Raw genomic sequence first — 26,062 nt, 5'->3', positions numbered from 1 at the left:
TTGTTGGGGGAGGGCAGTGCCTCCCTTTGAGGCTGAGAGTCTGTGCCAGGGATGTAAGAAAACAACAACAACAACAATATCTGGGTATTGTAGTTTTGTGAGACATTTAGCCTTCTTTGTCAGAGAGCTCTGGTGGCACAACATACTATAAATCCCAGGAGTTTCCATAGCATTAAAGTATTGTCGAACTGGATTATTTCTGCAGTGTGCACTGCAGCCTTATTAGACTGCAGTTCCCAGCAGTCTGTGGTGCTATCAGAGCAGCTTACATATTGTTAGACATATCCCTGCTCTCTCTCTCTGCACTTCTCCCATGGTGATGCTAAGAGGTCATGCAATCATAATAATAATAATTGGCACAGTCTCTCAGCCTCAGAGGCAGGACATGACAAACCTCTCTCTCCAGCTCTCTCAAGGTGATGCTAAGGCAAACCTACATTTATTTTGCATTGTGTGTGTGTGTGTGTGTGTGTGTGTGTATGTACTTGAATTTCTTGGCCTTGGAGAACCCAAATCAATGTCTCCACTGCAAGGTAATCTCCAGATCATAGTGATGTAACTGTATTTCATCAAAGTGATTAGTCATTTTTTTTTATCATCAAAATACCTGTCTTACTCCAAAAAACGGTGGCCAAGACCTTTCCTGATAAAAGTTTTGAGATTTCAAGTTCTTCTGTTCTGTGAGAACTTGAATGTCAGAGCATGGCATAAAGGGCAGAAGCCTCACCTTTTGTTATCTTTTGTTTTTCAAAGCAAAGCTGCTGTGATTAAGCAAAGTTGGAGCAAATCACCCTAACAAAAGAAATAGCCTCCAGGATGAATGGTAGCTTTGCTTACACAAAATATGCAAATAGTGGCTATCGAGATTCAGATGAAGGATTCTTCTCTCCCTCTCATTTCGAAATGACTAGCCTCAATATTCTTACTCATTGATAGAGAATTATTCAGAATTTCTCCTCTCCAGATTGTAATAGAAATGTTCGAAATTGCCATTTTTCTCCTAATTTTCGAATTTTGGAGAATATTCTTTACATCCCTACTCATGAAAGCAAGCGGAGAACATCCTGTCCCAATGTGGCAGAGAGAGTCCTGGTTAATCCTCTGTCACCTCATTTTTTCAGGGGCTTAGAAAATGTCCTATTTCACTCTCCTCCTACCATTTCCCCCTTTCTCCTCAGGTCAATTCAGTTGCTGCAAAGTACATTCCAGGTTCAGAAGCGTCTGCAGCCCATCAACGCAAAAGAGGGGAGAGGGGAGGAGAAAAGTGGGCAGGGTCTTGCCATTGCCAGGAATCTCTGCCAAAAGCAAAATGCTGTAACCTTCCTCACTTGAGTGATATTTATTATTAACAACTTTGGCCATCTTGACCCCCTTCTGGTGTTGCTTGTCGACATGTGTCTTGCTTTCCCAATCTGTGAAATGCTGGGGGATATAGAAGAATATCTCTGGACCTAAATTGAGGGTGGGCTCAGTGGCCCTCAAGCCCAGAGTACTCCCCAGAACTTCTTTTTAAAAATGAAATTAGGTGAGATGTGGCTAAATGTACTATAATTTATTGGTTATTAAATGTACTATACATGTTGGGATAGTCAGTACCCTAATCAATCAATAATATCCCAGAAATGGCCTAAATTATATTCTTTATTATATTGTATATTATATTGAAAAAATTTGAGACAAACTGGATCTCAAAGGCTGTAGCTTTTTCTTGCTTGCAGAATTTAAAGTTTATTTCCTGGACTGAATTCTGAATTGTTGAAACAATATTTGCAATGCACTATGTGCTTTCCTCCCCTTTTATCACTCTCTGGATGAGGGCTATTTCTGTTGCAGGTGACCTTTGCGGATGTGGCAGTATATTTCACTGAGGAGGAATGGAAACTGTTGACTAAAAAGCAGAAACTTATGTACAGTAATGTGATGATGGAGAATTACGAGAATGTGGCCTCTGTGGGTAAGGAACCTGAATCCATTGCCCTTCCTGTGAAGACTGAGAGCCCTTCATAATTCACTGTCAGAGCGCTATGATTCCACTTTAGAATTATAGAATCAAAGAGTTGAAATAGACCACAAGGATCATCTGGTTAAATCTTCTGCCATGCAGGAATAGACATTCAAAGTACCCCCAGGAGATGGCTATCCAGCCTCTGTTTAAAAACCTCCAACGAAAGAGACTCCACCAAACTCTGAGGAAGTATATTCCACTGTTGAAGAGCTCTTTCTCTCAGGAAGTTCCTCCTAAAGTTTAAGTGGAATCTCTTGTCCCTGTGGCTTGCATCAATTGTTCCATGTCCTTTTCTCTGGAGTAGCAGAAAGCAAGCCTGCTCCATCCAGAATATCACATCTCTTCAAATATTTGAACAGGGCTGTCATATCCAGTCTTAACCTTCTCTTCTCCTAGCTAAACATATCCAGCTCGCTAAGTCGTTCCTCAGAGAGCATGGTTTCCAGACCATTCACCATTTTGGTTTCCTTCTTCTGGACATGCTCCAGCTTCTCAACATCTATTTGAATTGTGGTGCCCAGAACTGGACACAGGATTATTGCAAGTGAGCCCTGACCAAAACAGAACAGAGTGGCACTATTACTTCCCCGGATCTTGACACTATACTCCTATTGATACAGCCTAGGATCACATTGGCCTTTTTAGCTGCTGCATCACACTGTTGACACATGTTCAACTTGTGCTCGGCTACCATTCCTAGTTCCCTTTCACACGTAATTTAATTGCCATAACAACCTCCTGTGGAATAGTGGAATTTCTAATTTATTGTTCTCCACTTTGTAAGGTTTCTAAATATCGAATCCTAAACTGCGAGTTCTGGAATTTTGTGGGAAGGAGCCATGGAGATTAATGCTTTTTGCCCCTAAATGGTCCTCAGCCCATTCCTGAGCATGTTTCCTGGCTTTTGTGGCCCCTCTTCCAGCCTTTTGAGGCTCTGGAGAGGCTTTCTGGGGAACAGACATCCTTTGGCCCTGCAATGGCTCAGAGATGGCCCAACAGTGGCAAAATGGCCTCCACTTTCCCAAAACGGATGCTGTGGGATATTAAGGGACAAAACATTATTCCATATTTTTAGGTGACACAATGTGAGGTTGCCTCTGAGATCCCCTGGGAGCCAATGTAATCCCCACCCCCAATAGTAATCCATCCCAGTCTTGGAGATGCCTTAAAGCTGTTTTAAGGCGCCTCTCTGGCATTTGACCCTCACCATAATTGGAATCCAGGTCCCAGCCCCCTTGTTCTCCCTTTCCTAATACATTATTTGTATATTGATTATCCTGCCTTTCTCAAGAAATGGGCTTCAAGGTGTCCCTTTTATGCATCACACACACAATGTGGGTGTGTTTCTGTCTGTGATAGAGAGATGGAGGGAATGTGAAAAACAGAAAAGCGGGAAAGAGATGCTCAAGGTGAGATGCTGAAGCAGTGCAGATGGGCAAGAGGGAAGGTTGGAGAGCGGATGAAGAAAGGGAAGGAGATCAGGCCCTTGGGAGCCAGGAGGGGAAGGCAGGAGCAAAGCCAGGATCTCCTAGCTCTGTGTGGAGAGGAAGGGACCTCTGGGAAGGGCCAGGAGAGGGGCCTTGGGGATTGGGAGGCAGCCACCAACCTCACAGATTTTAAGAACTGGTTTGAGTGAACTGTGAGAACATGGCTCAGGCCTTGTTTTCAGACATATTAAGGAGCTCCATATTGCAATTATCAGCAATGTATATGAAGAGAGGAAAGTTGACACAAAAATTCATTTTTCGCTAATGTTTCTTTTCCTACCTAAGCTTCCTTAGCTCCATGGTTGATTGAAGAAGTCCTTTGTTACCCAAAATGCTGGAGTCTAGGGAGGATACCCAGCAAGTGCTATGCTTTTAGAGGAATTAGCTGAATAGAACAAAATAGTTTTACTGGGGCAATAGTGACCTCTGGACTCAGCCAAGCTATAGCAGGTCCTGAATCAAACAGATATTCAGAGGGATTTGAAGTAGGTTTTTGTGTTTTATTTAGGGGGAAAGCAAAACACACAGACACATACAAATAAGTGTTCATACACACACGCAAGAACTAGGTAACAAAGATGGGAGTGGTGAATAGATGTAAGGCTTTGTTAATGGTGATACGTTATCTGTCCAGCTCTTTCTTCCAATTGCTGAGGATTTGGAGTGGGAAGAGGTCAGTAGTTCCCGTGACAATTGGGATTGGTGAGTGCATGGAGGTGCTTAGCCAAGAAAACAAACAGAGTGTCTGTCTGTAACTGGACTGACACTGAAGAGCAGCAAGTCTGGGCTGATATTTATAGTGAAATTGGTGCTTGGGGGCAGAAACCAAGGGTTCAGAAAGGTTTATATCACTTTAGAATATTTCCTGTGTGGGGGAAGAATGGTGTGAAACCGAATTGAATTCAGTGGGTGTTTGATGCAAATGCCTCACGTCCTTGTTGGCTCTGAATTTTGATTGCGTTCACAAGCCAATGTACATTGCAATCTGAGGTGATGCACCCAGATGCAGCTCAAAAATAACATAGCAGAGTACAGAAGCAAGTATCTAGATATAGGCGTTGGCAATGACTGAACACTTTTCACACTAAAAATAAGTCACAAACACAATTGATTTCCTCGAAATCCTTGGAGGTTCTCTCTCTTGAGTTGCAAAACAATACAAATATTTGCAAGCTCTCCTCTCCAACTTCCATCAACTTCACCGTCTCCTGAACACACAACTCCAATCCAATCCGCATATGAGCTGCATACTGTATTGGTTGGGAGTCATCTCCTGGTGCCAAACAGCATGAAGTGACCTCTGCAGTTAGCTTGCATCATACCTTGGGCTCTGACTCAGCACTCTATGGCAGTCTCACAGGATATGATGCCACCTGTCAATCAAAGTGTTCTTTTTGCACATGGTTAAAGGAATATTTTTTAACAGTCCTTTGACTATCTCCTTCTACTGAATCATTCAAGGCAGTCCCCATTCTTTCTAGCTCCTATGAGTAAGGATGCAACCATTCAATGGATTTAGGGGCATAAGCAGCAGGGTCATACTTGGGTTACTCACAGCAACTTTATTAATTTAATCTCTAATAAGGAGGGGTTAATGAGGGCTAAATCATGGGGCAACACCCCCCTCTCTTAACTCTGATTTTCAGTCTTGTCTGTCATTGTCCTTCTTTACAGAAAAACATTTGATTCATGAGAGAGTCCACAGAAGAAAGAAGTCACACAAATGCCAGCATTGTAGGAAACGTTTTGCTTACAAATCAATCCTTGTCATGCATCGGAGAGTCCACACCAGAGAGAAGCCATACAAATGCCAGCATTGTGGGAAATGTTTTTCATTGAAATCAAACCTAGTGACACATCAGAGAGTCCACACCAGAGAGAAGCCATACAAATGCCAGCATTGTGGGAAATGTTTTTCATTGAAATCAAACCTAGTGACACATCAGAGAGTCCACACCAGAGAGAAGCCATACAAATGCCAGCATTGTGGGAAATGTTTTTCATTGAAATCAAACCTAGTGACACATCAGAGAGTCCACACAGGAGAGAAGCCATACAAATGCCAGCATTGTGGGAAATGTTTTTATTCGAAGTCAGACCTAGTGAAACATCAGAGAATCCACACAGGAGAGAAGCCATATAAATGCCAGCATTGTGGGAAATGTTTCTCTCTGAAGTCAGTCCTAGTGACACATCAGAGAGTCCACTCAGGAGAGAAGCCATACAAATGCCAGCATTGTGGGAAATGTTTTTCTTGGAAGTCATACCTAGTGACACATCAGAGAGTCCACACCAGAGAGAAGCCATACAAATGCCAGCATTGTGGGAAATGTTTTTCTCTGAAGTCAATCCTAGTGACACATCAGAGAGTCCACACAGGAGAGAAGCCATTCAAATGCCAGCATTGTGGGAAATGTTTTGCTCAGAAGTCAAACCTAGTGACACATCAGAGAGTCCACACCAGAGAGAAGCCATACAAATGCCAGTATTGTGGGAAATGTTTTTCTTGGAAGTCCATGCTAGTGACACATCAGAGAGTCCACACAGGAGAGAAGCCAAACAAATGCCAGCATTGTGGGAAATGTTTTTCTACGAAGTCACACCTAGTGAGACATCAGAGAATCCACACAGGAGAGAAGCCATACAAATGCCAGCATTGTGGGAAATGTTTTTCTCAGATGTCAGACCTAGTGAAACATCAGAGAATCCACACAGGAGAGAAGCCATACAAATGCCAGCATTGTGGGAAAGGTTTCTCTGACAAGTCAGCCCAAGTGAAACATGAGAGAGGCCACACAGGAGAGAAGCTACAGAAATCCCAGTAATGAACTAACATTATATTTGTCAAGAAGGAGTACAAAGAATATATTTTTAATCCTGTCGTAATAAGAAAAGGCCCTTATGATTTTATTTGCTTTGTCTGTCCATATGTCTGTTTATGTTTTAAAGTCATATTTGTTTAAGTTTAGGTTTTAATTGCTAATAGTATAGGTAATTGCTTTGGGTTGTCAATTTGGCTGGGGATTGTGGGTCGTGATATTGGTTAGGTAGATGAGGGGTAGGATTTGTTGCAGCTGGATAGAATAGTTACAGAAATGATATCTTTTGCAAAGTGTGAGATGTTGTTTGAAGAAAATTTTGGGGTATTAACAGAAAGGGCTAGTTTGTGGGAATGGCAAAGGGGGCCTTGTTACCTGTGGGGCATAGACTGTGGGAATTGGGGGTGAGGCTAGGTTTGGAAGAGGGTGATGTTGAACGTTTGGGGTTTTAATGTATTGTTAGTATTGTAGTGGGCAGTTCTGGCTTAAACACTGGATTTCTGTGTGTTCTCAATAAAGTTCTTTGCTATTTCAACACATTGGACTCTTTGATGCACAGAAGTTCTGAATTTGCCCAAACTGACCCTTTTTTCTCTCCTCAGTCCTCAGCTCCATTCCCAGCCATAAGAACAGAAGGGGCACACACACACATACGTGCACAGAAACACACAAACATACAGCATACACAGAGACAGCTATATTTCAAAACTAATGCCTTCCTTTCCTGGCTTTCCCTCCTGAGTCCAGCTCTGCACCTTGGCCTCCATTGCGATCTCCTCAAAGGAAGAAATGAGGGAAGGAAGGGGAGGCTGCTGAACCCCGGCGCATACCTTCCTTTCCTGCAAAGGCCACCAGCATAATAAGCAGCAGCATCTAGGCCCTGGCAATCCCTGTGAATGCTGAGGAGGAGCCTTTGGGGGCATCTATGTATGCACAGTCTCAGCTCCTGAAGCCATGGCTGCCCTCACAGTCTGTTCTTAGGGAGGGAGGGAAGTGGGGAGAGCCCTTGTTCATTCAGAGGAATGGCTGGAGGGTCTTCTGGGGGCCCCTTGGGGGGTTATAAGAAGGAAGGAAACCTGTCTTCTTCTCCCAAAGAAAGGCAGGGGGCCTGCCAGGTCTCCTCTCCCTCTTTCGTTCCCTGCCCCCTACTAGGAGGATTCCTTGGGTCCCAGGTACTTGGGGGGTTATTATGAGAATAGACGCTGTGGGGACCATTGGAGAGAGGCATGGCCATGGAGGGGAGGGGGTTTTGGACTTCATCTCCCAGAAGCCTCAGCCAATCACCACACACATGCAAATTTCCTTCCTACCTCAGTAGTCTACAGTCAATCTGAATAGACTTACAGAGCCCTACAAAGGCTCCTCCTTCCTCTTTGTCTCTCAGCCAATCACCATCCACATGCAAATTTCCTTCCTACCTCATAATGCCCTCCCTGACAGCTTGGCCAATGATCTGAGATTCTGGGAGCTGAAGTCCAAAACATCTGGAGGGCTGGACTTTGAGGACCCCTGCTTTAAATGCTAAGACCTGACTTGGATGCCAGCATTGTTGCAGAGGCCATAGGTCAGGTGTCCAGTGACTCTGTGAATAAGATCATACTGGATCACTTTGAATCTGTGAGTACTAAGGAGGTGGTCACGCTCCCTGGAAATGAGAAGAAGACAACTTTCCCTCTGGATCCTTGCCCTTCATGGCTGGTCATCCAAGGAGGAGATGCACTTAGGACTCACCTGAGATATATCATAAATGCATCTCTTAGGGAGGGCTATTTTCCATCTTGCTTAAAAGAAGCAGTGTTACGGCTGTTTATGGAAAAGCCCTCCCTAGATCCCTTGGAGATGAACAATTACAGACCGGTCTCCCATCTTCTATTTCTAAACAACATGATTGAGAGGGCAGTTGCTCTTCAACTCCAAGCGGTCTTGGATGAAATGGATTATCTGGACCCATTTCAAACTGGCTTCAGGGTGGGATACAGAGTCGAAACTGTTATGGCCGCCTTAGTAGATGATCTTTGCTTGAGCATCGACATGTGAAGTGTGACCCTGTTGATGCTTTTGGATCTCACAGAGGCCTTCGATACCATCGACGATGGCATCCTTATGGAAATCCTGAGGGAATTGGGGATCGGGGGCAATGTCTTCTGGTGGTTCTGGTCCTATCTCTCAGGCAGATTCCAGATGGAGATGCTTGAGGACAGTTGCTCCTCTAAAAGGGAGCTTAAATCTGGTGTTCCTCAGGGCTTCGTCCTGTCACTAATGCTGTTTTTTCTTAAACCTTAAAAACCAACTTCAAAAATTCAAGGTCACATGGGATGTAAAAGGGCAACATGACATAAAAACAGGGATGGACTCAGAAGACAGAGATACCTTCTTTGCACCAGTTCAGTCATCGAAAGGGAATCCTATTACAAAGGAAGGCCCACTTTTGCTCCAATGTGGTTGAGATCAGATATAAGTGGGGTCATCGTTCTTCAAAAGGCAGAGGAAGAGTCCACCCCGCAACCTTCTAGATTGATCAGTGAGCTTTCCCATAAACCAAAAATCCCAAAATCGAGACCACCAATCAGTCATATTGACCTTTCCAGTTTTCCCAGCCCTGGCAATTTCAATCCTGGCCAATGCCAACAAAAATGCAACAATATCTTTATTGTGTAATGTCTTGTTTTCATTAATAAACACTGAAAGCAATAAAAGTTCTGGAGAAGGGACAATCTTTTGATCATTGATTTCTGAAACTAAGTTAACTACTGAATGCCAAAATGCAAATACAGTTGGACAATCGGACCACCTGTGCAGGAAGGTACCTCTAGTATTACATCCTCTCCAACAGCATAGGTGGGACTCTTAGTAATGTGTGCAAGTTGTATGGTGTGAGGTACCATCTATGCACAACTTTAAGAATGCTTTCTTTCAATGCTGTTTAATATCTACATGAAACCGCTGAGAGATCATCCAGAGGCATGGGGCAGGGTGCTATCAGTATCCTCATGACACCCAGAGATATCTCAGCGTCAAATAAGGAAGGCATCTCCCCTCTGAATGAATGTCTTGGGGCAGTAATGGGCTGGATGAGGAAAAACAGACTGAAACTGAATCCAGATAAAACAGAGGAGCTGATTGTTGGAGGTTCTAATCCAGGTATGGAGGTTTGACAACCGGTCCTGGAAGCGGTCGCACTTCCCCTAAAGGACTATGTTTGCAGTTTGGGGGTGCTCCTGAATCTGTCACTCCAGATGTCATCTCAGATAGATGCGACAGCAAGGAGTGCCTGTTGTTAGCTTTGGTTGATACGCCAACTGCGCCTCTTCCTGGAACCTGAGGACATGAAAACTATGATGCATGTGCTGGTAACCTCATGTCTTGACTTCTGCAATGAGCTCTACATAGGGCTACCCTTGCACTTAGTCCGGAAACTTCAACTAATCCAAAATATAGCAGCCAGAGTGGTCAATGGAATATCTAGAGGTGTCCATATCACACCTATAATGGCTGCCCATTAATTTCCGGGGACAGTACAAGGTCTTGGTTATAACATTTAAAGCCTTTCATGGATTGGGTCTAGCTTACTTACGGGATCTCCTTCTCCCATGTAATCTGCTCCACACATTGAGGTCCTCTAGTAAAAATTTACTGCAGTCAGCAATAACAAGGCTCTCTGCAGTTACACAGAGGACCTTCTCCCAAGTTATGGAACAACATCCAGAAGAGTTCCGATATATCACCAGTTTTTAAGGCTTTAAAAAGGCCTTTAAGACATATCTCTTTCCAGATTAGCATTCCAGCAATCTCTTATTAATTGAATTGCTCAGCAACTGCTCTAACTGCTTCTGCTTTATTTTTAATAATTGTTTTAATAATTGTTTAAGAATTTAATTATATTTTATTGTGGATGGGAGGAATTGGGAGGGTTTGGGACACAACAATGACAAGTTGTTATTGTGTTTTACCAGTGCTTTTACTCTTAGTCGCTTTGATCTGTTTTTAGAAGCCTTTCGAAGCCTTTGAGGCACCCTCGTCATGTGTGAGGGTTGCCTGGTAGGCGGAGTGCCCACACAGCTGGCAACCCTCGCAAGTGACGAGGGCGCCGCAGCTGCAGCACACCCACCATACGTGGCGCATAATGGTGACATTGCAGGTGTGCCACCTCCAAACAGGGAGGCGCAACTGCAATGTACCCTCGCCATCGCTGGCGCTTCGAGGCGGCAGAAGTGCAGCACAAAAAGGAGCCACTTCCACGTGCTCCTTTTTTGCTCCGCAACAGCACTGCTCAATTTGTTTGTTGCGGCGCTTCTGCGGAGAAAAGAGTAGGGCCAGGGACGCGCCTCTTTCTGGCGGCCTGTACCCCGCCTTAGTATGTTTCACAAGTTTTGTTGCTTGTGAATATTTGTATTTTGTCAGGTCTCTTAATTGTATCTGTGTTATTGTTGTTGGTCCTATATGTTTTTTTTCCTTTTAGCACCAAAGTTAAAAAAAATGTAGTATCCTAGAATCTAGAAAGCATATCCAGGAGAAGGTGTTTTGGTCACACTGTAAACAATAACATCCAAAATGCACAAAACAGTGGTGCCTTTCTTCTGTTTGATTTTTAACACTTTTGATCATAGAATTGTAGAGTTGGAAGAGACCGCAGGGGCCATCCAGTCCAACGCCATTCTGCCATGCAGGAACTTTCAATCAAAGCATCCCTGACAGATGGCCATCCAACCTCTGTTTAAAGACCTCCAAGGAGGAAAACTCCACCAAAATCTCTGAGGGGATTTGTTCCACTGTCGAACAGCCCTTACTGTCAGGAAGTCCCTCCTAATGTTGAACTGGAATCTCTTTTCCTTTGCATTCCTCCATTGCTCTGGGTCCTAGTCTCTGGAGCAGTAGAAAACAAGCTTGCTTTCTCCTCAATATGAGATCCCTTCAAGTATTTAAACAGGGCTGTCATATCACCTCTTAACTTTCTCTTCCCCAGGCTAAACATCCCCAGCTCCCTAAGGCGTTCCTCATAGGGTTTCATGGTTTCCAGACCCTTGACCATTTTAGTCGCCCTCCTGATAAAAATCTGATAAAGAAGACCCTCTATTTTTTCAGGATGATGATGATGAGGATGATGATGGACCTCTCTATCTAGAGATTTCTTTACCCATGGATTGAACCATCCAAAGCTTGAAAACATAGAAACACAATGTAAATTCCAAGAGCAACTCTTGTTTTTGCCATTTTATATAATAGACATTGCTTTTGTTGCTGTTATTGCGTGTCTCCAAGTTGTTTTGAATTTATGGTGACCCTAAGGCAGACCTATCACAGGGTTTCCTTGGCAAATGTCTCCAGAATAGTTTTCCCATTGCCTTTCCCTGAGGCTGAGAGAGTGTGACTTGCCCAAAGTCCCCCAATGGGCTTCTGAACTCCAGAGTCGTAGTTCCACTATGCTCAAACCACTAGGCCACACTGGCTCCTACAACATGGACATGGTTTCACTGGGCCATTGTATGTCATGGACTTGGCCCAGCTTCTTCATTCATGGAGGCCATTTTATAAGCCCCCTTCTCCTCCTCCATTTCTAAGCCCAGCTCCTTCTGCATACCCTCCAACTCTCCCAGTTAGGCAGGGACCCTCCCCTGGTTCATCCTCTACCCTCCCACCTTTTCAGCTGCTCTTCAAAGGCCACAGTTTCCTCCTCCTGCTGCCATTTCTCCCCTTCTCTTCAGCTCACTGCCATTGTTGCAAACTGAGTCTAAAGGGAAAAAGGAGTCTGCCCTCCATGAAGACAGCCAAGGAGAAAGGAGAAGAGGGGACTTCCCAGAGGCTCAGGCAAAAGCAAACAGCTGCAGCCTCTCCTAGTTTGCCTCTCCTTCCTCAGAAAGAACCTTGTAATCTTGATCATATTCTGAGGTTCCATGGTTTCTCTGGGATTACCCCCCCCCCCAAAAAAATCTCATGGCCCCACAGAGACTCCCAAGAGAGGAGAGGACTAGACACACAAAGAGACACACTTCCTTCCTTTTGGCCCAAGGAGCCTGGCCTCCTTCTCTCTCTGCAGCCTCAGGAGAGAAAGAGATACTTCTGTTCAACTGGGGCCTCGGAGAAGGTTCTGGAACATTCTCCATAGTCACAAACAGCACAAAATGGCCCCCAGAACACAAAATGGCCCCCAGAACACAAAATGGCTGCCTCTGTCTGAGCTCTTGGCAGTTGGCAGTTGGAGGCCTTCAGAGGAGAGAGAGAGACTGAGAGGAAGAGTGGAAGGGGGTCCTGGAGGGAGGGGGCCTTGGGAGATATTGTCAGAACCTGTTATTGAGATCAGTTATAATGCTGTATATATTCAGTTCATATATAATCACTTCATGTATGTTTTGAGATATCTGATCTATATTGTTCGGTTAGCTAAGATGTTGGGGGGGGGGTGTGGAGAGTATATGGGGAGAATATTAAAGTTGGTGTTAGTTTCTAAGTGGGGCTCCATAAACTGCTTTGGAGTGTTGTTTTAGACAATTAGCTGGCAATGTTGCAAATGTCTTGAGTGAGGCTGGGTTGTGATGGGGACCTGGCTAAGTGTGTCTGGGGTGGGAACTAGCAGGGGGCGTTTTTGTATGTACAACGCTGTGTAAATTTACAGCGCTTTATAAATAAAGGTTAATAATAATAATAATAATAATAATAATAATTTTAAAAGGGTACATTTTTCTCTGAAGCCTCAGACTCTGCAAAAAAGTTTTACAGATCACTACTGCAATGCTCTCACAATAGACTTTCTACTTTTGGTATACGTTTGGATGTGGGCCATTGATCAGAGGATTCCAACCCTCACAGATATAGAGCCTTCCTGAGATATTCGGTGTTCGCTTCCTAACAAAGGGGTTTTTGGCCTCATAAAGGATTTGGGTCAAAGAGGAGGGGTCTCTAATAGGAGGGCCAGTAAGACAATGATTGTTCCCCAAACTACGCCAAAAGTAGCTCCTTTGGGAGGTTTTAAAATCAAGTGAATGCACATGAACTGAAAAGATATAACCTTATAACTGATCTTAATAACAGGTTCTGACACCTAGTGAGACATCAGAGAGTAGTAGTAGCCTTTCCTCTTGCCAATGGGATTTACAGTGCATTCCCTGGACTGGATCTCCCAGCATCCACAGGGCCAGAGAGAGGAGGGTCCTGCCCTGCATAGGGCTGCCATTTCATGTGCCTTAGGCTCTGGGAATGTGTGCCTTTGGCCAGTGTCCGTGTGGCTGGGGCTCCAGGGTCCCTCAGTCCCTGCTGCCTTGTTCCATATTAACTGCAGGAGGAGCCTGTGAGGGTGGGGCAGGGGGCGGGGCCTTCCAGCTCCTCTGTCCCCATTGGCCAGACTGAAGAAGGGGAGGAGCTTCTGCCTCTCTATTTAGCTCTGTGTGGGGGAAGAGAGAGTGAGGAGCAGAGAGTGAGAAAGGGACAGAGAGAGGAGAGAGAGAAAGAAAGAAAGGAAAGAGAGATAGACAGAAACAAGGAAGGAGGGAGAGAGAGAGAGAGAGAGAGAGGAGTGGAGAGGGATCAGAGGGACAAGGCCTGGAAGCCTTGGAAGAAGGAAGGAGCTTCTGCCTCTCTGTTTAGCTCTGCGCAAGGAAGAGTGAGCAATGAGCAGAGAGTGAGAAGGGGACAGAGAGAGATAAGGAGGAAGGAGAGACAAAGACAAGGAGGGAAGGAAGGAGGGGAGAGGAACAAGGCCTGGAAGAGGTAGGCTTCACTGCTGTGCTGAGGCCTCCAACTGCCAAGCGCTGAGGTGGTGGCCATTTTGTGTTCTGGCGGCCATTTTGTTCTGCTTGTGACTGTGGGGAATACTGTTCCAGAACCTTCTCTGAGGCTTCAGTTGAACAGAGGCCTCTCTTTCTCTCCTGAGGCTCCAGAGTTAGAAGGAGGCCAGGCTCCTTGGGCCAAAAGGGAGGAAGTCTGTCTCTTTGTGGGTCTTTTGTGTCTCTTTTCTGAGAGGGTTTTCTTATTACAAAGCTCTGCTCCTTCTGGGGAACAAGGGTTTTAAAAGGGATCAGAAATGGGAAGATAGTTTTCATACAAGCCTTATTCTTCTTCTTCACAAACATCGATCTTTGGCTTCTAATAGGAGGCTAGTCCCACAAAAAGGCCAAAAGTGGCTCCTTTGGGAGGTTTTTAAAATCTCCCCAGTTTTCTTTTTAAGAGATTTTCAGGCAAGAAGTAAGGAGACAGACCAGAATAACCCATATTACCAAGAATGAAACAAACAAAGATACAAACAAACAACAAGAACAACAAAGATAAGGATTAGAAACTAAAACAAACTACTTATTTTTTTAAAGGAAATCCATTATTAGGAGGGTAAAAACAAGAATTGGGTGCTTCTACCATTATAAAACCAGCTCACGCTGTATCTGCACTGCAGAAATAATCCAATTCGAAACCGCATTAACTCTTCTGGCTCCATCCTGTGGATTCCTGGGATTTGTAGTCCGTTGTGGCATAAGAGTTCTTTGGCAGAGAAGGCTAAGTGTCCCAAAGGTAAAATCCCAGGATTCCATAGCACTGAGTATTTAAAGCGGTTTGAGAGTGCCTTGTTTCTATAGCGCGGATGCAGCCTTCTTGGGAAAGGGGCTGATGCTGGAGAAAATCACTGGGCACCTCTGGAGGTTTCAGCAGATGATTTATTTGTTTGTTTGTTTGTTTATGATGCACTCATTTCACATCTATCTACAGGGGCATAACAAGGGCCCTCTCCAAGTCCTCATCCCCTATTCCCCCTTTACTCTAAGAAGGCATGGAGTATCTGGTGTGTTGGGGAGCTGCAGTGAATCTATGCTAGGTCCAGGGGGCTTTGGTTGGTACAGAGGGAGGAAGGGGATACACACCTCTGCATCAGCCCAAAGGAGGCATATGTCACCTGCGTGTGTCACCAGCAGGATGCTGTTCTCTGTGTCTTTGAGTGCTGCAGGGTTTCTTGCCAAGCCAATCCTAACCCTGGTCTCTTTTCTCAGGACCTACATCTTGGCCTCCTTGTACAAGGCTTTGGGGCCTCTCTTGCTGGAATTGACCCAGTGCAGGGCCACCAGGACCCCCTGCGCACCTGATGGCCGACACAGAGGCCAAGCTGAGTTAGTTGGGCTCCAACAGAAAGAGGCTGCTGAGATACAACAGCTCTTTGGTAAGTTGCCATCCTGACTATTCGTTTCATCTGTGTCACTGCTGGGCTGGCTCATGAAAGCAAGCGGAGAACCTACTGTCCCAGTTTAGCAGAGAGAGTCCGGGTCAATCCTCTGTCACCTTATTTTTTCAGGGGCTTTGAAAATGTCCTATTTCTCTCTCCTCCTCCCACTTTCCCCCTTGTCCTCAGGTCAAGTTCAAAAGATATGTGCACCCCATCAACTCAAAAGAGGGGAGAGGGGAGGAGAGAAGGGAGCAGGGTCTTGCCCTTGCCAGGAGTCGGAGGCACAAGCAAACTGCTGGACACACACCTTCCTCGCTTATGTGATCTGTATCATTAAGAGCTTTGGCCATCTTGATCCCCTTCTGGTGTTGCTTGTCCACATGTGTCTTCCTTTCCCAATCTGTGAAATGCTGGGGGATATGGAAAAATATCTCTGGACCTAAATTGAGTGTGGGCCCAGTGGCCCTGAAGCCCAGAGTACTCCCCAGAACTTCTTTTAAATAATGAAATTTGCCTCTGAAATTAGGTGAGATATGGCTAAATGATTCATTGGTGACTAAATGTACTATACAATATTGGGATAGTCAATATCTTAATCAAACAATAATATTCCAGAAATGGCCTAAATTATATTGTTTATCATATTAAATATTATATTGAAAGGATTTGAGACAAACTGGATCTCAAAGGCTTTTTGCTTGTTTGCAGAATGTAAAGTTTATTTCCTGGACTGAATTCTAAAGTGTTGAAATAATATTTGCAATGCACCATGTGCTTTCCTCCCCTTTTGTTTAGTCATTTTCTGGATGAGGGCTATTTTCTGTTTCAGGTGACCTTTGCAGATGTGGCAGTATATTTCACTGAAGAGGAATGGAAACTGTTGACGAAGAAGCAGAAACTTATGTACAGTTCTGTAATGATGGAGAATTATGACAATGTGGCATCTGTGGGTAAGGAACCTGAATCCATTGCCCTTCCTGTGAAGAGTGAAGGCCCTTTCATAATTCACTGTCAGAGCCCTATGATTCCACTTTAGAACTGTAGAATCAAAGAGTTGAAACAAATCACAAGGACCATCTGGTTCAATCTTCTGCCATGCAGGAATAGACATTCAAAGCACCCCCGAGAGATGGCTATCCAGCCTCTGTTTAAAGACCTCCAAAGAAAGAGACTCCACCAAACTCTGAGGGAGTATATTCCACTTTTGAAGAGCTCTTACTATCAGGACGTTCCTCCTACAGTTTAAGTGGAATCTCTTGTCCCTGTGGCTTGCATCCATTGTTCCATGTCCTTTTCTCTGGAGTAGCAGAAAGCAAGCCTGATCCATCCAGAATATGACATCTTTTCAAATATTTGAACAGGGCTGTCATATCCACGCTTAACCTTCTCTTCTCCAAGCTAAACATATCCAGCTCCCTAAGTCATTCCTCAGAGAGCATGGTTTCCAGACCATTGACCATTTTGGTTTCCTTCCTCTGGACATGCTCCAGCTTCCCGACATCTGTTTGAATTGTGGTGCCTAGAACTGGGCACAGGATTATTGCAAGTGAGCCCTGAACAAAATAGAATAGAGTGGCACTATTACTTCCTTTGATCTTGACACTATACTCCTATTGATACAGGCTAGGATCAAATTGGCCTTTTTAGCTGCTGCATCACACTGTTGACACATGTTGAACTTGTGCTGTACTACGATTCCTAGTTCCCTTTCACACGTAATTTAATTGTCATAAGAACTTCCTGCGGAATCTTGGAATTTCTAGTTTTAGTGAGGCATTATTGTTCTCCACTTTGTAAGGTTTCAAAATATCAAATCCTAAACTGCCAATTCTGGAATGTTGTGGGACGCAAGCTTTTAGGGGAGTTTGGTACTTAGCTCAATAGAGTGAAATAGTTTTACTGGGGCAATAGTGACCTCTGGACTCAGCCAATCTATAGCAGTTCCTGAATCAAACAGATCTTCAGTGGGATTTGAAATAGGTTTTTGTGTTTTATTTAGGGGGAAAGCAAAACACACAGACACATACATATAAGTGTTCATGCACACACACAAGAACTAGGTAACAAAGGTGGGTGTGGTGAATAGATGTAAGGCTTTGATAATGGTGATACGTTATCTATCCAGATCTTTATTCCAATTGTTGAGGATTTGAAATAAGGAGAGGTCAGTAGTTCCTGCGACAATTGGGGTTGGTGAGTGCATTGAGGTGTTTAGCCATGAAAACAAACAAGAGTGTCTATCTGTAACTGGACTGACACCGAAGAACAGCAAGTCGGGGCTGATATTTATACTGAAATTGAAGGGACCTCTGCATTTAGCTTCCATCATGCCTTGGGCTCTGACTCAGGACTCTATGGCAGTCTCACAGGATATGATGCCACCTGTCAATCAAAGTATTTTTGTACATGTTTAATTGAATTTTTTTTTCAATAGTCCTTTGACTATCTTCTTCTACTGATTCCCTCAAGGCAGTTCCCATATGGTCTCTTCTTTGCTAGCTCCTAGGAGTAAGAATGCAACTGTTCAATGGATTTAGGGGCATAAGCAGCAGGGTCAGGCTTGGCTTACTCACAGCAACTTTATTAATTTAATCTCTAAGAAGGAGGGGTTAATGAGGGCTAAATCATGTGGTAACACCCTCCTCTGTTAAGTCTGATTTTCAGTCTCATTTGTAATTGTCCTTCTTTACAGAAAAACATTTGAGTCATGAGAGAGTCCACACAGGAAAGAGGTCACAAAAATGCCAGCATTGTGGGAAAATTTTTGCTTACAAGTCAATCCTAGTCATGCATCAGAGGGTCCACACCAGGCAGAAGCCATACAAATGCCAGCATTGTGGGAAACGTTTTTCTTGGAAGTCAAACCTATTGATGCATCACAGATTCCACACTGGAGAGAAGCCATACAAATGCCAGCATTGTGGGAAACGTTTTTCTTGGAAGTCAAACCTAGTGATGCATCACAGATTCCACACTGGAGAGAAGCCATACAAATGCCAGCATTGTGGGAAATGTTTTTTTACGAAGTCATACCTAGTGACACATCTGAGAATCCACACAGGAGAGAAGCCATACAAATGCCAGCATTGTGAGAAAGGTTTTTCTCAGAAGTCAATCCTAATGATACATCAGAGAGTCCACACAGGAGAGAAGCCATACAAATGCCAGCGTTGTGGGAAAGGTTTTTCTTGGAAGTCAAACCTAGTGATACATCAGAGAGTCCACACAGGAGAGAAGCCATACAAATGCCAGCATTGTGGGAAAAGTTATGCCTACAAATCAGTCCTTGTCATGCATCTGAGAATCCACACAGGAGAGAAGCCATACAAATGCCAGCATTGTGGGAAAGGTTTTTCTCAGAAGTCAGACCTAGTGAAACATCAGAGAGTCCACACAGGAGAGAAGCCATACAAATGCCAGCATTGTGGACAGTGTTTTGCTCAGAAGTCAAGCCTAGTGACACATCAGAGAGTCCACACTGGAGACAAGCCATACAAATGCCAGCGTTGTGGGAAAGGTTTTTCTCAGAAGTCAAGCCTAGTGACACATCAGAGAGTCCACACTGGAGACAAGCCATACAAATGCCAGCGTTGTGGGAAATGTTTTTCTCAGAGGTCAGTCCTAGTGAAACATCAGAGAGTCCACAGAGGAGAGAGGCCACACAAATCCTAACATTATATTTGTCAATAACGAATACAAAAAATATATTTTCAATCCAGCAGTGCAAAGAAAAGGCCTTTGTGATCTTATTTGTAAAAGTTGTCTGTCAATATGTCTCTATGTTTTCAAGTTGGATTTTGTTAAGTTTAGGTTTTAATTGCCAATAGTATAAATAATTGCTTTTGGTTGTCAATTTGGCTGGGGATTGTGGGTTGTGGTATAGGTTAGGTAGATGGGAGGTTGGGATTTATTGCAGCTGGTTAGAATAGTTATGGGAATTATAGCTTTTGCAATGTGTGGGATTTTGGCTTAAGAAAGGTGGGGGCAGGTATTAACAGAAAGGGCTAGTTTCTGGGAATGGCAAAAGGGGGCCTTGTTACCTGTGGGGCATAGACTGTGGAAATTGAAGGTGGGGGTTAAGTTTGGAAGAGGGTCATGTTTTAGGTTTTAGGGGTTTTAATGTATTGTTTGGATTGGAGTGGTCAGTTCTGGCTTAAACACTGAATTTCTATGTGTTCTCAATAAAGTTCTTTACTGTTTCAACACACTGGACTTTGATGCACAGAATTTCTGAATTTGCCCAAAACTGACCCTTTCTTCTCTCCTCAGTTCTCATCTCCATTCCCAGCCATAAGAACAGCACAGACACACAGACACAAACATACAGGATACACAGAGAGAGCTATATTTCCAAAGCAGAGCCTTCCTTTCCTGCCTTTCCCTCCTGAGTCCAGCACTGCACCTTGGCCTCCATCACGGTCTCCTCAAAGGAATAAAGGAGCGAAGGAAGGGGAGGCCACTGAACCCCGGCGCATACCTTCCTTTCCTGCAAAGGCCACCAGCGAAATAAGCAGCAGCATCTAGGCCCTGGCAATCCCTGTGCATGCAGAGGAGGGGCCTTTGGGACTATATGCACCTGCACAGTCTCAGCCCCAGAAGCCATTTTTGCCCTCACAGTCTCTTCTTAGGGAGGGAGGGAAGTGGGGAGAGCCCTTTTCATTCAGAGGAATGGCTGGAGGGGAGAGGCCCCTCTTCTCCCCCCAAAGAAAGGCAGGGGTCCTGCAAGGCCTCCTATCCCTCTTTCCTTCCCTGCCCCCTCCTTGGGGGATTCCTTGGGTCCCGGGTACTTGGGGAGTTATTATGAGAAATGAAGGCCGGTGGGACCCTTGGAGAGAGGCATGGCCATGGAGGGGAGGGGGATCCAAGGGTAAAAAGGTCTTTGAGGAGCCCCCTCCCTCGTGGAAAGTGGGGCCGAGGAGAACCCCTCTCTTCTGATGACTCATTTATGGAAGAGTTTTGTGCCAAATAGAAAGCACCGCACAGGATAGGATTCAATGACATTTTTCTTGGGGGGGGGAGTTTTCTCTGGAGTCCTGGGGGAGGGGGCTCTGGGGGGGGAGAGAAGAGTTTTGAGGGACCTCAAAACTCTGGCAATCCCCTGTCAACCTGGGAACTAGGCTTAGAGACCCACAGGATCCAGATTGGGTACCCTCCCTCACATACTTATCTTTTCCTTCACAACAACCCTGCAGAGGAGGACCAACAGAGAGACCCACAGCTCCAGAAACATCCCCCCCAGTTCTGGGAGCATACTGAAAGGGCTTTTGACCCCCTTGAAGAGATGTTGTTATTCTTATTCTTCTTATTATTTATATTCCACCTTTTTTCAATGGAATCAAAGAGGATTACAGTAATAAAATAACATACAATTTAAGAAATACAATTAAAATTCCAAACCCCCAACCCTTCTCCCAATTATAAAAACATTAATCAACCCTTAAAAATCCTATTAAACAGCAAGAAAATTTAAAACTTTCATAACACAATGCAGTAAAAAAAGCTTTTCGGGCAAGAAATGGGTCGTTTTCTGAAGGAGAGGTGGGAGGGCAGGAACGATATACATCAATATCAATTTCCATAACAGTAACGATGGCAAGGGTAAGGGTCAGGAGGAGGGGGAGGCAAGTCAATAGATCTAATCTAGTCTGGAAAGAGGTCCGTCTTAATAGCTTTCCTAAAGGCTTCCAAGGTGTTAATAGGACAGATCTCATCCAGAGGTCGTTCCAGAGTGAACCAACACCTTGTATCTTGCCCAGAAACTAATGGGCATCCAGTGGAGGGATTTAAGAACCGGTGTAATGTGGGCAGTTCTAGAAGAGCCCGTAACCAACCTGGCTGCCATATTCTGTACCAATTGAAGTTTCTGAACTTGGCACAAGGGTAGCCCCATGTAGAGTGCGTTACAGAAGTCGAGCCGAGAGGTGACCAGCGCATGTACTACTGTTTCAAGGTCTCCCTGCTCCCCGCCCCATGTCTCCGAATGATCTCACCCAGCAGCTTCATGTAAATGTTGAATAGCATTGGGGACAGAATCACGCTTTGAGGGACGCCCGACTTGAGCTCCCTCTTGGACGAAGAACTGCCCCAAGTGACAGGAATCTGCCTGAGATGTAGGACCTGAACCACTGGAAAGCAGTGCCCCAATTCCCAACTCTCCCATATGTTCCAGAAGGATACTGTGGTCAATGGTATTGAAGGCCGCTGAGAGGCCTTCAATAGCACCAGCAGGGTCACACTTCCCCTTTTCAAAGAGCTGTCGATGCTCAGACAGAGGTCATCGACTAATGTGACCATGGCTGTCTCAACTCTGTAACCCGTCCTAAATTCAGTTTGAAATGGATGTAGAAAAATCCATTTCTTCCAAGACTGCTTGGAGTTGAATGGCGACTGCCCTCTCAATTGCCTTGCCTAAGAATATTAAGATCCAAACTGGCCTGTAATTGTTTCTGTCCAGAGGGTCAAGGGAAGGCTTTTTGTAGAAGTGGTTTAACCACCGCCTCTTTGAAGCAAGATGGAAGACAGCCTTCCCTGAAAGATGCATTAGTTATATGTTTAGCAGCATCTTGATGGTATCTCCCCCTGGACAGCCAGCCAAGACGCACAAGGATCAAGAGAGCAAGTCCTCTTTTCATACTCCCAAGGAGCTTCTCCACATCCTCTGTACTAATGACTCAAATTGATCCAGAATAACAGTATGGGCAGAGGCTCTGGATACCTCTCCTGTCACTTCTGTCGTAAGGCCAGCATCCAATTCGGCTCTTATCTGAGAGATTTTGTCTGCGAACTAGTTATTAAAAGCATCACAACAGGCTTTTGTAGGTTCTAATAAAGAGTTCAGGGTTCTGGAAGCTATATATTAAATGGACAGTGTTGAAAAATATGTAGTTTGGCAAATGGGTGATATAACCCAAGAAAAGGGTTTAGTTCACAGAGACTGGAAGAATCTTAAAGTAAAAATTGAAAGAATAGATATGTAAATGCAGAACATGTTCACATCTATAAACTTCGCTGTCAAACATACTGGTGGCGACCAGATGACAGACAAGCGTCGGTGGGACCCCAAAAGCCATCCACCAACTGGAAAAGGAGATTCAACAGAGGGAAAAAGCCCAAAGATTGTGATGAACTATCTAGAGAACGGGATGATTTTGATAAGGGACACTTTACGGTCTCCAGAAGAAGATGTAAAGATTGCTCAGCGCACTCAAGGAATGTGGTCCAGTGAAACAGGAGGAAGCAAAGACTTTTTACTAGATGAGGTGTTAGGTCCACAGCCGGTAAAAAGAAACACGTGGTCAGTTACAAGGACTGATCCAGAGAAGACTCCTAAATAGGACAAGGATATAATTGAGTTGATAGACTAGAAAACCAATATATTGTAGTTTGCCATTAGTATAATGGAAGATGAAGTGTTTTCAAAACCATACTGGGAACGGGACAAAGTGGTTGGAGATGATGCTCCATCAATAAGAGAAAAGGGTTAAAGATTAAATATGTTTGATAAAAACATTTAAATGGAACATATAAAGATCTAAAGTTGGGGAAAAGGTTATTTAAGTGTTATTAAAATATCAAAACCCAACAAGTGATAAGGGATATGGTTATAATATGCTAAACTTACAAGAAAATGATGGTAAGTTGTTATAACAGGTAGAACTGATATTAGACATATGTTTAAAAGGGGAACATACAGGAAAATACCAAAGATATTTAAGTTGGAAATGGTTTTTGATAAGTATATGAAATATATCACATGTGTCACCTGATGTGTGTATAATGTTATATATAATGGGTAAGTATAATTGATAACTGGGAGTTCCTTGGACCATAGAACTGTTTGGTTCTGTGTCTCAATGAACCTATTAAAGGGGGGAGGCGTGTGACGGACTGACTTCCAAACCAGCCAATCAGAAGCCAGAGACTCTAAGCCAATCAGGTGCTGGCTGAGGAGTTTGAAGCTTCCGCTTGGCAGTTGGGTGGAGTCAGTTAGGGTTTGCAATCCTGAGGGATGAAGCGGGAGTTCAGTGGGAGATAGTTATAGAGAGGATGGGAACGGCAGAGTCCAAGAGAGGACTGGGTTCCCATAGTTCCTGAGGGATGGTTACTTAAGGAACTGCTTTGTCCAGAGAGGGACAGGATTAGTTCTGGAGAGTCTGGAGAAGAGAGACTCAGTGGAACCAGACTCAGGAAGAGGGCTTTGGCTTACATCATTTCTTGAGTGATAGTATAGCCTGTGTGGCGGAGTTGTTGTTGTTGTTGTTGTTGTTGTTGTTGTTATTGTTGTTGTTATTATTATTGAGTTAAAACCAGCCCTGTATATATGTAACAAAAGGAAGACATAGTAACAACTCCATCTCAAAGATACCTTTGCCTATTCTGTTTTTAAAAGTAAACTTATATCCTTGTTTAACCAGCCGCTTGGTCTGTGTTTTACAATCCATCCACACGACTGTCCTTCAAACACCCAAAGAGGTGTCAGGTCAAAATAGAAGAGAGGATTGTGAATCGTTACTTCATCTATTAGAGATTTAAATCTGGATCTAGATCTTTTCCTGCCCAGATGAACTTTTGCAGGTCCTTCTGCCGTTCTAAAAATGGTTTGTCATTAAGAAGGATAGTATAGTCTGAAATGAAAATAGTAATTTAAGCCCTACATTAATTTTAACTGCCGCGATCCTTCCCAAGAGGGACAGGTTGAGTTTAGCCCATCTATTGAGACCTTGTTTGATATCACCCCATATTTTCTCGTAGTTGTTTTTAAAGAGGTCTCGGTTTTTAGAGGTGAACTCAACACCTAGATATTTGACCTTTTTTCTACTTTAAAGCCAGTCACTTCTTGTAGATTTTCCTGATCATTCTTTTGTTAAATTCATTGGTAAAATGTTTGTCTTATCCTTGTTAATCCAGAAACCTGAGTGCTGTCCATATTCCTTTAATTTATAAAGCAGGGGATTAACACTTTCTATTGGGTCAGATAAGTATATCACCACATCATCCGTGTATAGTTTAAGTCTGTACTCTTCCTGTTTTATTTTCAGGCCTTTGGTCTTCTTATCTTCTTTAATGCTAGGACTCAGAGTATCTAAAGTGGCTATAAATAACAAAGGTGAGAGGGGTATCTCTCATTACAGGTAACGCCTTCGCTTTTCCCCCATCAATAATAAGCCTCGCTGTTTGTTTTCTATAGATTGCATCTATCCAGCTGATAAAGTTATTTCCTAGAACCATTTTTCTTAAGGTTTCCAGCATGAAGGTCCAATTAATTTCATCAAACGCCTTTTTGGCATTAAGAAAAATTGTAGCTGCTTTTTAATCTATTTTCTACTCATAGATTTCTCTAATATCTAGTAAATTCCTCGTGTTGTTTCTAAGGTGCCTTTTTTGGAGGAAGCCCATTTGGTCTCCGTTTAAGATATTTTGTAGGGTTTTAAAAAATCTTTCTGCTAAGACCATTGCAAAGATTTTATAATCGTTGTTAAGGAGAGAAATCCTTAACAGCTCCTTACTTTCTTTAGGAATCAGTGCAATATCAGCTCTCTTCCAAGAGTCAGGCGTTCTTCTTTGTGAGAGTCTATCCGTGATTTCTACTTGGGGTTTAAGTAGCTCTTTCTGTAAGCTCTTCTAATACATTGCGCTTAGGCCATCTGGCCCTGGCGCTTTGGGTGCCTTGGTTTTACTGATTGCTTCTAGCACCTCAGGAGCCATTATTGGATTATTAAGTTCGATTCTCTGTTCTTCATCAATATTTACTACGCCTTTTCTGTCCAAAGATTCTTTATCCTCTCCTGGGAAATATATTCTTCTTTGTATAGATTTGTGAAATATTTATATAAACATTCTTTCATATGTTTTTGGTTGGAATAAATCTTGTCCTCTTCTTTAACATTTGAAAAGATCCGTTTCTCCTTTTCCTTTTTCAGTTTCCTTGCTAACCATTTGCCAGGTTTATTAGCATTCTCAAAGTGTTTCTCTTTGATGTATCTTGATTATTTCTCCTGGTCTTCAATTAGCCACATGGATATTTCCTTTTGAATCTTCTTAATCTGTTGTTGAATCATTTTGTTTTGGGGTTTTTCTTTAAGTAATCGTTCCTTATCCTTTAACTTTTTCCGTAGTTCTTTCCAATTCTTTTCTCTATTTGTTTTCCTTTCGTAAGATTGTTTCAAAGAGAAACCCCTCATTACCGCTTTCCTTGTGTCCCAGACGATCTCTGGGCTGACTTCCTCATTCAGATTTTATTCAAAGAAGGATTTAAGTGGGGTTTTTTCTTTATCTAGAATTTTTCCGTCTTTGAACAAAGTCTCATCTAGTCTCCATATCAGTTCCTTAGGTTTATTCTTCAGAGACAATAAAATTGGATTGTGACCCGATAGGATTTTTGGTAGGGTTTCTACTGCTTCCACCATTGTGCTAATAGTCGGGGGAAGTAAAGAACATATCTATTCTCAGCCAGGATTGATGGGTGTTTGAAAAGAACGTGAATCCTTAGACAGACCATACTTGATTCTCCAGTATCTTCTAATATGAAGGCTTATTTTAATTCAAAGAAAGATTTTGGCAGTTTCCCTTGCTTTGAGTATATTTTGTTGTCTGCTTTTCTATCTATCTGGGG

At 43.6% G+C, this 26,062-nt stretch overlaps 2 protein-coding genes across 2 annotated transcripts in view; one reads left to right on the top strand and one right to left on the bottom strand.

The window, feature by feature from the left end:
- Nucleotides 1–6,776, top strand: part of LOC149287675 (uncharacterized) — a 12,053-nt gene extending 5,277 nt beyond the window's left edge. The window contains exons 3-4 of the mRNA XM_089492601.1: nt 1,834–1,954; nt 5,167–6,776. Coding sequence (XP_089348727.1) covers nt 1,834–1,954; nt 5,167–6,317 — 1,272 coding nt within the window. The 3' untranslated portion in view covers nt 6,318–6,776. The remainder of the gene's footprint in view (nt 1–1,833; nt 1,955–5,166) is intronic.
- Nucleotides 1–26,062, bottom strand: part of LOC149287671 (uncharacterized) — a 432,704-nt gene that overhangs the window by 110,241 nt on the left and 296,401 nt on the right. The gene's annotated exons all lie outside the window — the stretch shown is intronic.

The sequence above is a fragment of the Sceloporus occidentalis genome, unplaced genomic scaffold (assembly GCF_023333645.1).
Source record: "Sceloporus occidentalis isolate IW3139 unplaced genomic scaffold, rSceOcc1.0.p SCAF_57, whole genome shotgun sequence".
Classification (NCBI taxonomy): Eukaryota; Metazoa; Chordata; class Lepidosauria; order Squamata; family Phrynosomatidae; genus Sceloporus; species Sceloporus occidentalis.
The sequence above is the reverse complement of the archived record's forward strand: the minus strand, read 5'-3'. Positions and strand labels throughout refer to the sequence as shown.